Here is a 13,430-nt window from a genome sequence, read left to right as displayed (position 1 = left end):
TTTGATCAGGGATTGGAATTCCAGGGCTCCTTTATTCACAACACATGGTAGAACAGGGCTTCACCACGGGGTATGTGGGATATGGGATCACCAGTGCATGGGTGCCATTGACTTACCTTTTTACTAAAATCTTTCTTGAACTGTGAGCTGTCACAGGAAGGACACTTTTTTTTATTTCTAATTCTGTTGTTCACAAAAACTTTAATTTTCTAAACATTTAATTATGATTTTCAAACAGTAAAGTGAAAGGAATTTTATATTCACACCCATATACTCCTCACCTAGATTGTACCATTAACATTTTTTCCCGCGGCTCTATGGAGGTATAAATTTCACCATCATAACACTCACCGATTTTAGGTATGTAGTTTTAGTAAGTTTGGCTGTGTAACTGTGGCCACGGTCCTGTTTTATTTTTTATTTTTTAATTATTTTATTTTATTTTTTTTGTTTTGTTTTTGCACGGTCCTGTTTTAGACTAACTCACTTGAACAAGTTCCTCTGTGCCGCCTTACGGTCAACCCCCACTCCTGCTCGAGGCAGCTACAGTTGCTTTCTCCTGCTATCCTGTGTCATCTTCCAGAGGTTTTTTGTAAACGAGATTGTATAATACATGTCCTTTGTGTCTGGTTCCTTCTGTTTAACACGTGGTGAAACAAGGGTTTCACCGATGATGTTTTTGAGATTTTTTTCATGTTGTTATTTCTAGCAGTAGTTTTCTTTTTTGCAGGTCCTTTTTTATACGGTCTTTTTATTTTGAAATAACTGAAGGTTCATAGGAAGTTGCAAAGATAGTACAGACAAGGCCGTGTACTTCTCCCTCAGTCTCCCCCAGTGGTTACATCTTGTATAAGAAAATAAGCATCTTCTCATAGTACATATATTTTAATTAACTGCTTAAAAAAAATAGCTCCCTTGAAAATTTTAGGAAGTATGGCAGTTTAGTGTTACTTTAATTTTTCTTGAACTCTAAAGTAATTTTGTTTTCTTCAACTGCCTTAGACTTCCTGGGCTTGGAGTTATAAAAGTTTTGCAGTGCTTAGTCATAGACTGTTTCCGAATGGCAAATACAAGTTTATATGCTAATAGATGATCAAAGAAGTTCATCATTGGTCCTAATCCCTGACCCTGTGATGGAGCCAGCCCAAGAATTCTATAATCTTGATCATGAATCCCCAACTTTGCCTGAAAAACTATTAGGATTAGAGAGAGAGAGATGACTAAGTTTCTCCTAATATCAGACCATAGACAATTTGATATTTCTGTAGGAATTGATGGACATAAATGTGCAGATTTAGCAGTTTTTATATGTTATTGCAGGTGTTTAAAATTTAACCACAGTACTGACTTTTGTTGATTTTTAAAAATAAACCAATATAACTTTTTGGCAGAATATAAAGTAAAGCAAGTTTAAAAGTTCAGAATCAACATTTTCCTGGTGAATTCTTTCAAACCTCAGTAAATTCTAAGTGTGAGGTGTACCTTACTTTTCTTATAATTGGTTTTCTGGTGTATATTGATGAAATGAAAAACATGAAATTGGAAATTAAGCTGTAATGGGAATGCAATAGAAAAATGTGTGCATTAAATCTATTTTATTTTAATATTCATACTTAAAAACCAAGGTTGAGATGTCTTAAGTCCAAATAAGGAAACTTATTCTGTAGAGTAACATTTTTAGTCATGGGCTGGAGGAACTAGAACCCATTGGATTAGTGTGAATTGGAAAGAAGGGGCACCTGGGGCCCTTCAAGATGTTGGTTGAGCATCTACCATCGGCTCGGTCATGATCCCGGGGTCCTGGGCGAGCCCTGCATCTGGGCTCCCTGCTCAGCAGGGAACCTGCTTCTCCCTCTCTCTTTCTCTCTCTCTGCCTGCCCTCCTCCTGCCCCCCGCTTGTGTTCTCTCTTGCTCTCTCTCACTTTCTGTCAAATAAATGAATAAAATCTTAAACAAACAAAAAGAAACACAAAGAATTGGAAACAGTGTAGGTATCCCAGGGGTCCTAGATATTGGGTCTCTTCCCTTTTCCTGATCAAATGTTTTGTGATGAATTGGTTTATTGAAGAGTAAATGTCAGTAGGAAAAGGTAGATTAGAAGGGACTGGAATTTAGAATACAGGTGTGCTTGTTAGCCTGAAGGCAAGGGACTGCAAGTCCGTGTCAGTGCTTTGGGGGAGAAAACCCCAGCCTGCTAGTGGAACATGTCGTAACACAGAGATAGGTCACACAGGTAGCTGTGGGGGACATGTAAGCAGCTCCTAGTTGGGAGGTTCAGCAAGAGGAAGTAGGGAGTCTCGTTTAACTATTGGGACAGTAAGGAGCATTAGCAGATTGTGATTTCATTATACAGGAGGCTCATTATCCACGTTATGACAGGAAAATATTCACTAATGAAGTGATTTCCTTATCCAGAGAAGGCTGATAGAAATTCAGCCTATAATCTACAAAAAAACCAAGAATAAACTTTTTTTTTTTTTTTTTAAAGATTTATTTATTCATGAGAGACACAGAGAGGCAGAGACACAGGCAGAGGGAGAAGCAGGCTCCATGCAGGGAGCCCGATGCGGGACTCGATCCCGGGACCCCGGGGTCACGCCCTGGGCCCAAGGCCCAACTGCTGAGCCACTCAGGTGTCCCAGGAATAAACTTCTTACTGTTAAAATTGCACATAACTCTGTAGCTGGCCACACTACAGTAGTCCTAGTGATTTAATAATAAAAATATAAATAAGAAACTCAAATGTGGGATCCCTGGGTGGTGCAGCAGTTTAGCGCCTGCCTTTGGCCCAGGGCGCGATCTTGGAGACCCGGGATCGAGTCCCACGTCGGGCTCCCGGTGCATGGGGCCTGCTTCTCCCTCTGCCTGTGTCTCTGCCTCTCTCTCTCTCTCTCTCTGTGACTATCATAAGTAAATAAAAATAAAAATAAATATATTTAAAAAAAAGAAACTCAAATGTTTAAAACATAAAATTTAGTTTCTTTAGATGGCTGATGAATTAAAAAGATAACAGAACTACTATTAAAAAGACTTAGTACAGGGGCAGTTAAGAGGCTCAGTCAGTTAAGCATCTGACTCTTGATCTCAGCTCAGGTCTTGATCTCAGTCAGGGTCATGAGTTCAAGCCCTGCATTGGGCTCCATGCTGGCTGTGGAGCCTACTTAAAAAGGCTTAGTACAGAAATGTTATTAATACCATGTTATTAAAATGTAATTATTTTTAAGAATTATTCTTAAGAATGTAATTATTCTTAAGAATGATGATGATTCTTATTTCTACTCACTTTGCTACAATTGAGATTAAAATTTTTTTCAAGCCAAACTGGAAAAGAAACCAAAGATGGAAATGAGGAAAAACAATAAGCAATAGTTTAAAAAAAAAAAAAAAAAGATCAGTTAAAAAAAAAAAAAAACCAACAAATTCAGTGCAGGTACCTCAGGGAAAATCCTTCCAGTGCTTTGGCTTATATAAAAAACCTAATTTGGTTATGTATGTGCAGATTTACACTCTGCTCACCTTCCTCTGGCGTGTTTCTGCTCCTTTCTTGAAGACATTGGGGATTTGGTAAGCATCCAGTGCATTATAAGGAATTTTTGTATTTGGAAATAAAGATTAAGTCATTTTTTCAAATTCAGAAATGGAGCATAGTGATAGATTTCCCAACTACTGATTCAGTTTGCTTTTACTAATGCTGCTTTTTTTTTAAAAAAAAAAAAGGGGGGGGGCAATATATATTTATAAAACCAGTGGGAGGGAATTCTTTGTTTTCCTCTTTTTATAAATTAAAAATTCCAAGTTCTTCAAATGGACTTGCAGCTAATTCTGCCTTTCTGTGGTGTTGCAGGCTTATACCAGCCAGTTTGTTTCCCTTGTCATGTTTGCCCTCATGATGTGTGATGACAGGATCTCCATGCAAGAGAGACGCAAAGAGATCATGCTTGGACTGAAGCGGCTGCCTGGTAGGAAGAGCTCACACCGTCGACTTTTGTTGTCTGAGGGGTGGCTAATGAGTGAGGTCTCTTATCCCTGAAGCTGTGGCTTGTAGCTGTTTAGTCCCAAAGATCTTTCTTCTTTTGAACCCGTGTATTTAGAAATCCCTTGCTCGTGTCACAGAATAGAATAGAAACCCTGGTCTTTTTGTTGGTTGCTGCCAGTGTATTATTGTTACGATATTGGGTCAGTTAGTTGTCCTTTTTTCATAGACTTTGTTAATATTACTTCTTAACAGATTTGATTAAGGAAGTACTGAGCATGGATGATGAAATTCAGAAACTGGCAACAGAACTGTACCATCAGAAGTCAGTGTTGATCATGGGGCGTGGCTATCATTATGCTACTTGCCTTGAAGGGGCCCTAGTAAGTCGTCTCGCTTATAATTTCATCTTGGACTTGAGGACCTGCACGTAGTCCTACTTTTAGACTGAATGAAATAGATGGGACTTTTGAAAATGCCTTTGTAAAAAACGCACTCTGATTACTTACCTGGAAAAAGGGTAACAATACGTAATTGAAAAGTGAGTATCAAGAAAAGTACATTTTACCACTGTGATTTGGATTTAGGTTTAGCAAGTTACTTGAGTTAATTTGTTGTCCAAATAGGAGTAAATAAAAGATTAAGTTCTCTAGGTGTGAGATTTAATTGAGGTAAACGTGAGGCAAGTAATAGAACAGTTACAAAGTAATGTGAATATATTCATGATCATCTAAAATTTTCAAAAAGTTTTTGCGGTTGTAAAACTTGTAGTTATTTATTATATAGACACTCAAACTTCCATTACTTGTTGGTAGTTTATAAATAACTATTAGCCTATATTTACATACCAGTGTAGGTCCTTTTATACTGTGGATAAGTAGTGACTTCAGACAGCAGATGTTTTGTGTAATATTTACTTAAGAATGGGTTTTTGAAAAACAAACTGAAGACTAATGTAGCTCTTTCCTGTTAGAAAATCAAAGAAATCACTTACATGCACTCTGAAGGCATCCTTGCTGGTGAATTGAAACATGGCCCTCTGGCTTTGGTGGATAAGTTGATGCCTGTCATCATGATCATTATGAGAGATCACACGTATGCCAAGTGTCAGAATGCTCTTCAGCAGGTGGTGGCCAGGCAGGTACGTTAGAGGCTGTGCTGGGACGGCCCCTGGGGTTGTCGAAGAGTTGGGTTACTATAGCTTATTTGAATTTTATGACATTTAAACTGATAGGCCAGGGCCCAGTAGGAGGCTTACAGAACATGTGGAGTTTAGGTGTGAAGAGTTTTGACAGGACCCAGCTCAAAGATCTCGTAATAAGCAGAACCAAGACCCAAACTGAGGTCCTAGTCTCCAGGTCCTGTCCTCTCTATTAGTGTATGCTGCTCCCTTTTAAGTTAATATACTTAAAAGTGTATTTCAGGAGAAACTAGGGTTTACATTAATATTACTCAGGTGCTGTGCTTACCTGAGTTTTCTTCAGATCATCTGGCTCTTACATAAAGCCCCGAAGGTATTACTGTGTGGGCACAATGTAGTGGTTACGAAGCTGAGCTTTGAAGGCAGGCGGACTTGGATTCAAGTACTGAGCTTGGTATTTCTCAGTTGTGTGAGTTTAAAAAAATGACTGGATCCTGCAAAGTTTCTGCCTCTTGGCTACAAGTGAAATCAGTCTGAGTTACACATGGGATTGAGCCTGTGAGGCCGCGTGCAGATGTGCAGTGTGGGCTTTGCACATTCGTGTGCAACCGCTCTACCTTTGCTTGCCGCTGAATGTGTGTGTGTCTTGCCCAGGGACGCCCAGTGGTGATTTGTGATAAGGAAGATACCGAGACCATTAAGAACACAAACAGAACAATCAAGGTGCCCCACTCAGTGGACTGCTTGCAGGGCATTCTCAGTGTGATCCCCTTACAGTTGCTGGCTTTCCACCTTGCTGTGCTGAGGGGCTATGACGTAAGTGATGGGCTCCTGTAGAAATCTTGGGCCGGCTTTTTACCTGCTTTGATACTCTTAGTTTTCCTTCTAAATTTTTAGCAGTAGCATTTGAGAAATCCTTCAGATACGTATCTGTCACCTGTTAACGTTTGCATGGCCCAATTCGTAGATTACGTCCTCACTTTTTCCTACCCGCAGGACCCGCAGGCACCGTGGGGCCTGCCTCTGTGATTGGAGGTTACTTGCAGGGCGGGGAGTCTCCACGTGTTTCCGTTTCCTTCTGGGCGGCTGTTGGCAGTTCTTTGGGACACTCCCACGCCTTGCAGGATCTAGGGTTCCCAGTCTCCTGGTCGTTAGGACAGCCAGACCTCCTGGTCTTACCCGCTTCTAGTGTCTTCTGAGTAAGCTGCCCTGTCATGGAGGACCACAGAAGCACTTCCTGCGCTGAACCGGCTCCTGGGGAATTCTTTTCCTCGTGTCAGGATTTTTGAGATACATTGTTCAGCAACATTTTCTAATTTTAGTTCTTTGTAGTCTGTAATTAAGATGGTTGATGAACGTGTTGTTTTCTGGTTTTATACACAAAAATAATTTGCTTAGAGAACCCGCTCCTCTCCCTGCAATGTATATAATCTTTCAAATGTTGCTTCTTTTGCAGGTTGATTTTCCCCGGAATCTTGCCAAATCTGTAACTGTAGAATAAGGAGCATCTGCAACTCTGGGCGATTGAGCAACACAAGACACCTTTTGTATTTAACACCTTGATTTAAAATATCACCCCTTGAAGCCTTTTTTAGTAAATCCTTATTTATATATCGGTTATAATTATTCCACTCAATTTGTGATTTTTGTGAAATTACCTCATATTTTTTCAGTAATTTGTGGGGGAGTTTAAATAATGGAATTTATATTGGAATCATTATCACCAAGAGATTTAGCTCTCATTTTCTTTAAAGGATGCTGGGTGTTGGATTTCCAGGCCCTCCACTTCAATCTGGGAGGATTATATGTTTTTAGAATAATTGGCCTCTGTTTTACTATGTTTCTATTCATTCAGCCCAAAGAAAATCTAGTACATTTAATTGGAATATCTAAAGCCAGTGGCAATGTATGCTAATGCTTGGACATTTAATTAAGGTTTTGTTAAATTTACATATAACTAGAAGATGCTGTGATTTGTTTTGAAATTTGTTTGTGTTTGTTTTTAAAATCACACTGTAGAACTTAAAAACTGAAAGCTTTTCGTGGTGGGATTTCTATGTAAGTTAGGTTAACCCGAGTGTCTCAGACCTGTTGCTGGTTATCTGGAGGTCGAGTTAACGTAGGAAGCTAGAATATGGTAGTACATTGGTTTTCTCCATTCTTAACAGCAAGTATTTGCACAATTTCGTAGCACAAACTTTAAATTTGAGCTGCTTTGGACGACTGACAACATGATTTTCCGTGTGAAGATGGGGGACCTCCAGGTGGGGTGTCCTACTCCTAGTTTTTTCATCTTCTAAAACTGTTTATTTCCTTGCGTCGCTCGTTTTTTATTTTTCATGTTTTTTTTCTTAAAATGACTTGTTCTTCGAAATCACCGCACAAAGTTGCTATCAGACGTCGGAGAGTAAATCAGTCCTGGTATATGCCAAAATCTCTTAAAAATTTCGTGTAGTGAATTTTAACTTTTTACTGCCTTGTTGCATAAAACTAGTACCATCGTGCCAGTTGGAAGTTCTTTGTAGTTTGGAAGGTTTGCAAGTCTTTTGACTAATCATTTGACTAGAAGTGTATATGCTGGGCTAGGTTAGAGAAAGCCGTGCTTTACCCTGATGCTAGTGAAGGATTGCATCAAACATAGTATTACTTCCTAGGTGTTCTCTGTTGTCTGTGTTCTACCCTGAAATATATTTAGGAATGAAGAAGATAAAAATAAAGTGATATCAAGGTGCCTTCAGCTGGCTTACGTCAGAAATGGAAATTAACAACTTAGATTAAAATAGAGTAGAATATTAGACACCCAACGTGTTGTGAGTAATCATTTCTTTATGGGGCTTTTTGGCCAAATCTTGGGGGCTATAGGGCAGTGTGTTGTGTCTTGGTGAAGTCTTTCTAAAGTTCTCACTTTTAAATTGTGAAGGTAAGATATTTAGCATAATTATTTAAGTAAATTCAGGCTTTTTCTTTTTTCTGTGTTTGAATTTCTTGCTGAGGTTAAGATTTTCTAATAGCTGTTGCTACAAGGGGAGCCCAGATTCTGCTTGTGTATTAGGTCTAGAAAAATTCCTTGCATATTTTGAGGTAGTTTGGAAGGACTGTCCTAGATGGAGACTAGAAACTTGATTGTTTTTAAAAATAAAGTAAGGTTATTATTTACATCATATACATAGCTACTATAGCTGTATTTACCTATTTTAATTGTTTCTGAGATTATTTTGTTTAGGCCTAGTTTTAGTATATGTATAGTGTCATTTTTTATGTTTGTTAAATTGGCATTTTATGTCTGTGATTTGTATGGGTTTGTAGGGTTTCTTAACGGTCTGAAGTTTGGGTCAGCATTCTAAGTGAACAAATATTTGAGATCAATCATTAGTTTTTAATTTCTCTATTTTTCCTCTTCCTCTGTGTCCGCCTTTCTCTCACACACAGACGCACATTTCAAGCTAGGATACGTTCTGAACTGGATTTCAAAAGCTGATACTAAAGAACCAAGAAGTGATATTTTCCAAATAAACAGTTTCTCCTTCTTGTCCCTTCTTGCTTCTTACTTTATTTAATGTAGTGATTTTTAAATGCTTTTATGTATTAATTATGAATGCAGAAAAGGTACTGTAATGAGGCATATCACTAATAAGTGTGCCTGCCCGGTTAAAACCAATGTGAAACAGGATAAGAAAATCTGATTTTTCAAGAAGGATATGCTACAAAAGGAATCCTTTATATGAAAAGTTCTTTCTTGTAGTACATTTAAAGTTTAGATTCACTCATATGTGACTTAGCGTTCCTGACCTCCGCCACGAGCCCTTTCAGGCTGGGGTCATGTGTAGCAGCTCACACATGGCCCCGTAGATGATGATTACTTTGCAGTCAGTCCGCTTTTCTATCTTTTTTTTTTTAATTACCTGTGCTGTAGGAGCGAAGGAGAAGAGATAAATTAACATGAGCCGTTTTTAGTGTGCTGTCATTGTGTCAGCATCCTCTTATGGGCAAGTCCCTGTGCCAGGAACCGGAAAGGACATCTTGTTGAAAGCAACGTCTGCTTGTCCCGAGGCCGACCTCTCACTGGTGAAGACAAGGACCTGGCAAGGCCCAGGGTGAGGGCGTAGAATGGAGGCGAGCTGGGTGTTACGGAATGCTCCGCGTTCAGGGGCGCATCATGTTCACAGGAGCTACAAAGTGCATTTTGTAGAGTGAGCTGTTGCCGCGGGCTGCGGAGACCGTGTTTCCGGGTGTGCTAAGGAAGGGCGAAGGCGAGGTGCGCGAGTGATCAACGAGCCCTGGTCCTGCGTGGGGAGCGGACACGCGGCGTGCCGGGGCGGGGCTGGCGGTTGTTTCCAAGATGATACTGTCTTATCCTTCTGAATACAGCTCTCTTGGCCTGAGCTAATCATGAGGATGAGAAGAAGGAAAAGGAGCCCCCCCCCCTTTTTTTTAGCTCCTTAGTAGTGTTTATTTGGCACTTAACTTATATTGTCGTCAAAGAAGGAAGACCAGCTGAAATGTCGGCTTTAACAAACATATTTTAGGAAGTCCTTTGGAGTCAGTGTTTTATCTGTTTAAAAAATTAAGATATACTACAGCAATAAAAGGGAAAGACTGATGTTAACTATCCTATGTGACAAGTTAAGTGATTTTTCTAAAAAAGCACAATGTCATTGGAAAAGTGTTTGTAGAAGAAGAAAGCGTAGCTCACACGGAATTTGTGAAGGCCAAAGAAGTGGAAGGGCTGACGGAGGAAGGTATCTGAGCCTTCTGTCCACAGATTTAGTGGGTTTTGTCTCCCAGACTACGAGATATGTCTTGACGAAACATGCTTCAGATGACTTCCCTTGTTCTTCGTGTTAGAATCCCAAGTTTAGGAGAATTAACACATCAGTTTGTTCTCACAATATTTAAGGATTATTAATATATCAGTATTTCTCCAGCTTGATGAGCTTAACCATATCTTCAGATCTATGGCATGACAACCAGTAGGACTGCTTAACATTCACTTTGAACCAGAAGCTTCCAGGGTTAAAATGAAAATCGTAGTTGACTAGCAAGATTGTAAAGTGACGCTGTATTAACCTGTAAGTCTGTGATAGCTTGATATCAATGTTACGGAATCGGCCATGATGTTGGCTAATGTGAACGTTTTAGGAAATTCTCGAATTGACTTTCTTAAGGTACTCAGAATGAATATAGAAGTGATCCTGTTAGCTTTTTAAATGTTCTGTGGTTGACTTTTTGGTTGGTTGTTTTTTTCTGTCCTTTGTTTTTTGCTTTTGCTCAAATAAAGCTTTTGGTATTTGTTTAAATTACCCTGCTTGTGAGCTCGAGATTTTAGAATCTTGCTTTGTTTGTTTCCTGTTCTTTAAGATAAATGTTTAGTTTACTGAGGCATTTGGTCATTTCTTCCTTACGTCTTGTAAGTCCAACAACTCTAACCTTGAACTGTGAATAAATTACCAAAACTTACTGAGAATTGCATTTTGAAGCAATTTGCCAATATTTGAAGTGTATACCTGTTTGTGGATGTGTTAAGGATTGTATTGCACTAGGAATGTAGCCAGTGTTTAGTTGTTAGTCAACTTTTCTGACGCTAGAAGTTAATTCATTACTGTTGCTTTTTGAAAGCAGAGATGATTGCATAAATAGAATCCAAAGCTCCATGGCCGCACTCCAACTTACCAGTTGTTTCAGAAACGATCACCAGACGAAACAAAGGCTCTACTCTTTTCTGATGTCATACTCCATAGATGTTATGCCTTCTCATGTCTTTTGCAATTCTTTTTTTGGGAAAATATGTTGTTTCTAGCAAGCTTCTAGTGTAGACAGTGATCAGCAACTTTGCGCAAGTGAATTAATAGTCGCAAAAGAAGGATATTTAAGGTGGCTAAGTGGCAAGGCAGCATGTACCCTGAATCTAAAGTTTCTGTAGTATCTGGCAATCTTTTAATTACAGAACAAAGATTCCTTTTACAGGATCCTTTCACAAACAGCAAGCAAAAGTCTCCATCCCTGGTGCTTACAGCGCGCACTGTGTTCTGCGGGGACAGAGTTATGCCCGGGTGGTTTGAATGAATAGCTGTGCTGTTTTGCCAATTCCCGTTGAACTGAGCCCAGCCTCTCATCTCTGTCTCTGTGTTGCTCTGCAGCAAAGCCTGGGGCTGCCACGCAGCACGGATCATTTTTTCCACGAGCCACATTTTGGCATAAAATCCGGCTTTACTTTTATTAAACGGTTATCTTTTAAATCTCCTTAATTGGCTGTAAGTATTTACTGAGTACTTACTAAAGGCCAAGAAATAATTTCCCTAGAAATTTAGAGGCCAGTTTTTCATTGGAGTGACATTTAAGAAAAAAATTCTTTAACTTTTTTTTTGTGTGAGGAAAACGAAGTGTAAGGGTTAAGTTTTTCTCTTTAATCTGAAAGTAAATAGTTCTCCTTCATTTTAAAAAATGATGTTGGAACTTTATTAGCTTAAACATCCTGGAGCAATACACTAATCTTGTAATAATATATGGACAGGTTGCCAGGTTACAGGTTAATTAACCAGCTGATCCCTTCCCTGGAAGTATGTGGGTAATAAGATAAACTTATTATTCTCTTTTTGGTTAGCATTTGTACAAGAGGTTATTTTCCAGATTGAAAGGCCATGTTTTTGCACTTCATATTAACATGATTCATTGGTTCAAATTCCAAGGTCTCACATACATGTTTTGTCACACACGTTTCTCCAAATGCTGTTCTGTAGCCATGTTTTCCCTTTCGTATTTCAAGACATTTTTGAAAGTGAAGTATGGATGTGCAGTTGAGAATAAAATGAATAAAAAATGGAGCTTGTCACCATTAGAGAAATACTTTTTGGATGGAATTAGAGTTGTTTCCTTCCATTCACTTATCTGTCTACCTCTGTATAAGATTCAAAAGACTGTTTGTACCTATTAGGATGAAAGCTGTTGCCATGTGTTCATATGCTTTTAATTTCTGCTGTATACTGAGTGATTTAGAAGCATCCAGCAGTTTAAAAACCAGAGCCTAAGAAGGTGTATGCTGGAGCTCACAGCTGTCACGTACCCTGGAGGTCTGGAGGAGTTCATTTTTGCCTCCATCACTCAGCTTTATGTGTTCCTAAATACAGTGAGGTCTTAGAAGGAGAATTGCCAGGATCCCCAAAACCTGTAATGTGGGTGCTCATTGAGGATTCTAGATTGATTACACCTGCAGGGCAAATGACCCTGTGGTCCTTAGCTAATACATTCTTGATTTGTGAGACTCAAGGGTCGATGTCCATTAATTAATAGGTTGTCCTACAACATCCAGGCCGCAAAAACCCACGTGTCCCAGGGTCCCTACGGTTTGTTTCTGCCAACGGCCCCTTTCAGGTGACACTCTTGCCCTCACGTTGCCCTCACTGATAGCACCGTCAGTCATGGATGGACTCATAAGAAAGCCTTGTCTTCAGGCAGTGTCCCTAACGGGCCGGAGACCGGGACGGCGACGGCTTGTGGTTCCCGGGCAGGGGAGATAGCAGGAAATTCACGTTTCTGATAGATTTGAACGCAGATCGCCAATTGGATTCATGGGGGCTCCCTTCGCCCCTATTTACTTTGTACCGTAGAGTTGTTTGGAAGTATTGAGTATATTTGCTTTGACTTTTATCTCTTGCTTTCCTAATTTTGTATTTCCCCTTTGAATGAAATGTAAACCCAATACTGAATTTACGTTTGCTGCTGCTATGTAGAAACCTAGGACTGGGGAATCCTTGCAAGATTTTTATCTTACGTTCTTGGGTATTAACTTGGACCCATGTATCGTTACTAAAGTTCAAAGTATTTCTTTGTCTCAAAGAAACAAATTAATTTTAAAACATCTTACATGTAGGGTTTTGTGTTTTTCATTATTGTTGTTTTGGGTTTTTTGATGTTTTTAGTGAAAGTGGCAAAACTCTCTGGCCTCCGAATGCAGAATTGACTTTACTGACACATTAATAACTTAAGTGCTTTGAGTTGTTTTCTCAGCAGAGACTCATTTGTGTAAATTGGTTTGCAAACGCCTGGTTCCAGGAGTGCAGGGGACAGAGTCTGGAGTTGCCCAGAGCAGACCAAGGCCAGCGGCCTGTAAACACGTTGGTCTTCAAGTTGGCCTTCCTGGAGGGTGACGTCTCCACGCTAATGGTCCTCAGTTCCTCTGCGCTCAGTATGCTGAGACTAAGGAAGGGCAGCTCCGAGGCTATTGACATCCTATCAGAAGATAAGGTGGAGGGACGCCTGGGGCGGGGCTCAGCGGGGGCCTCAGCAGTGGAGCCCCTGCCTTCGGCCCAGGGCGTGACC

General features: G+C 39.8%; 1 protein-coding gene across 3 annotated transcripts in view; it reads left to right on the top strand.

Annotated features, from left to right (window-relative positions):
* Positions 1-11,933, top strand: part of GFPT1 (glutamine--fructose-6-phosphate transaminase 1) — a 57,060-nt gene extending 45,127 nt beyond the window's left edge. For all 3 annotated transcript variants that reach the window (XM_038551491.1, XM_038551492.1, XM_038551489.1), the window contains 5 exons: positions 3,845-3,959; positions 4,229-4,356; positions 4,947-5,114; positions 5,769-5,930; positions 6,571-11,933. In XM_038551491.1, coding sequence (XP_038407419.1) covers positions 3,845-3,959; positions 4,229-4,356; positions 4,947-5,114; positions 5,769-5,930; positions 6,571-6,615 — 618 coding nt within the window. In that variant the 3' untranslated portion in view covers positions 6,616-11,933. The remainder of the gene's footprint in view (positions 1-3,844; positions 3,960-4,228; positions 4,357-4,946; positions 5,115-5,768; positions 5,931-6,570) is intronic.
* The last annotated feature ends 1,497 nt before the right edge of the window (positions 11,934-13,430 follow it).

The sequence above is a fragment of the Canis lupus genome, chromosome 10 (assembly GCF_011100685.1).
Source record: "Canis lupus familiaris isolate Mischka breed German Shepherd chromosome 10, alternate assembly UU_Cfam_GSD_1.0, whole genome shotgun sequence".
NCBI lineage: Eukaryota > Metazoa > Chordata > Mammalia > Carnivora > Canidae > Canis > Canis lupus.
This window is presented reverse-complemented; position numbering and strand designations above follow the sequence as displayed.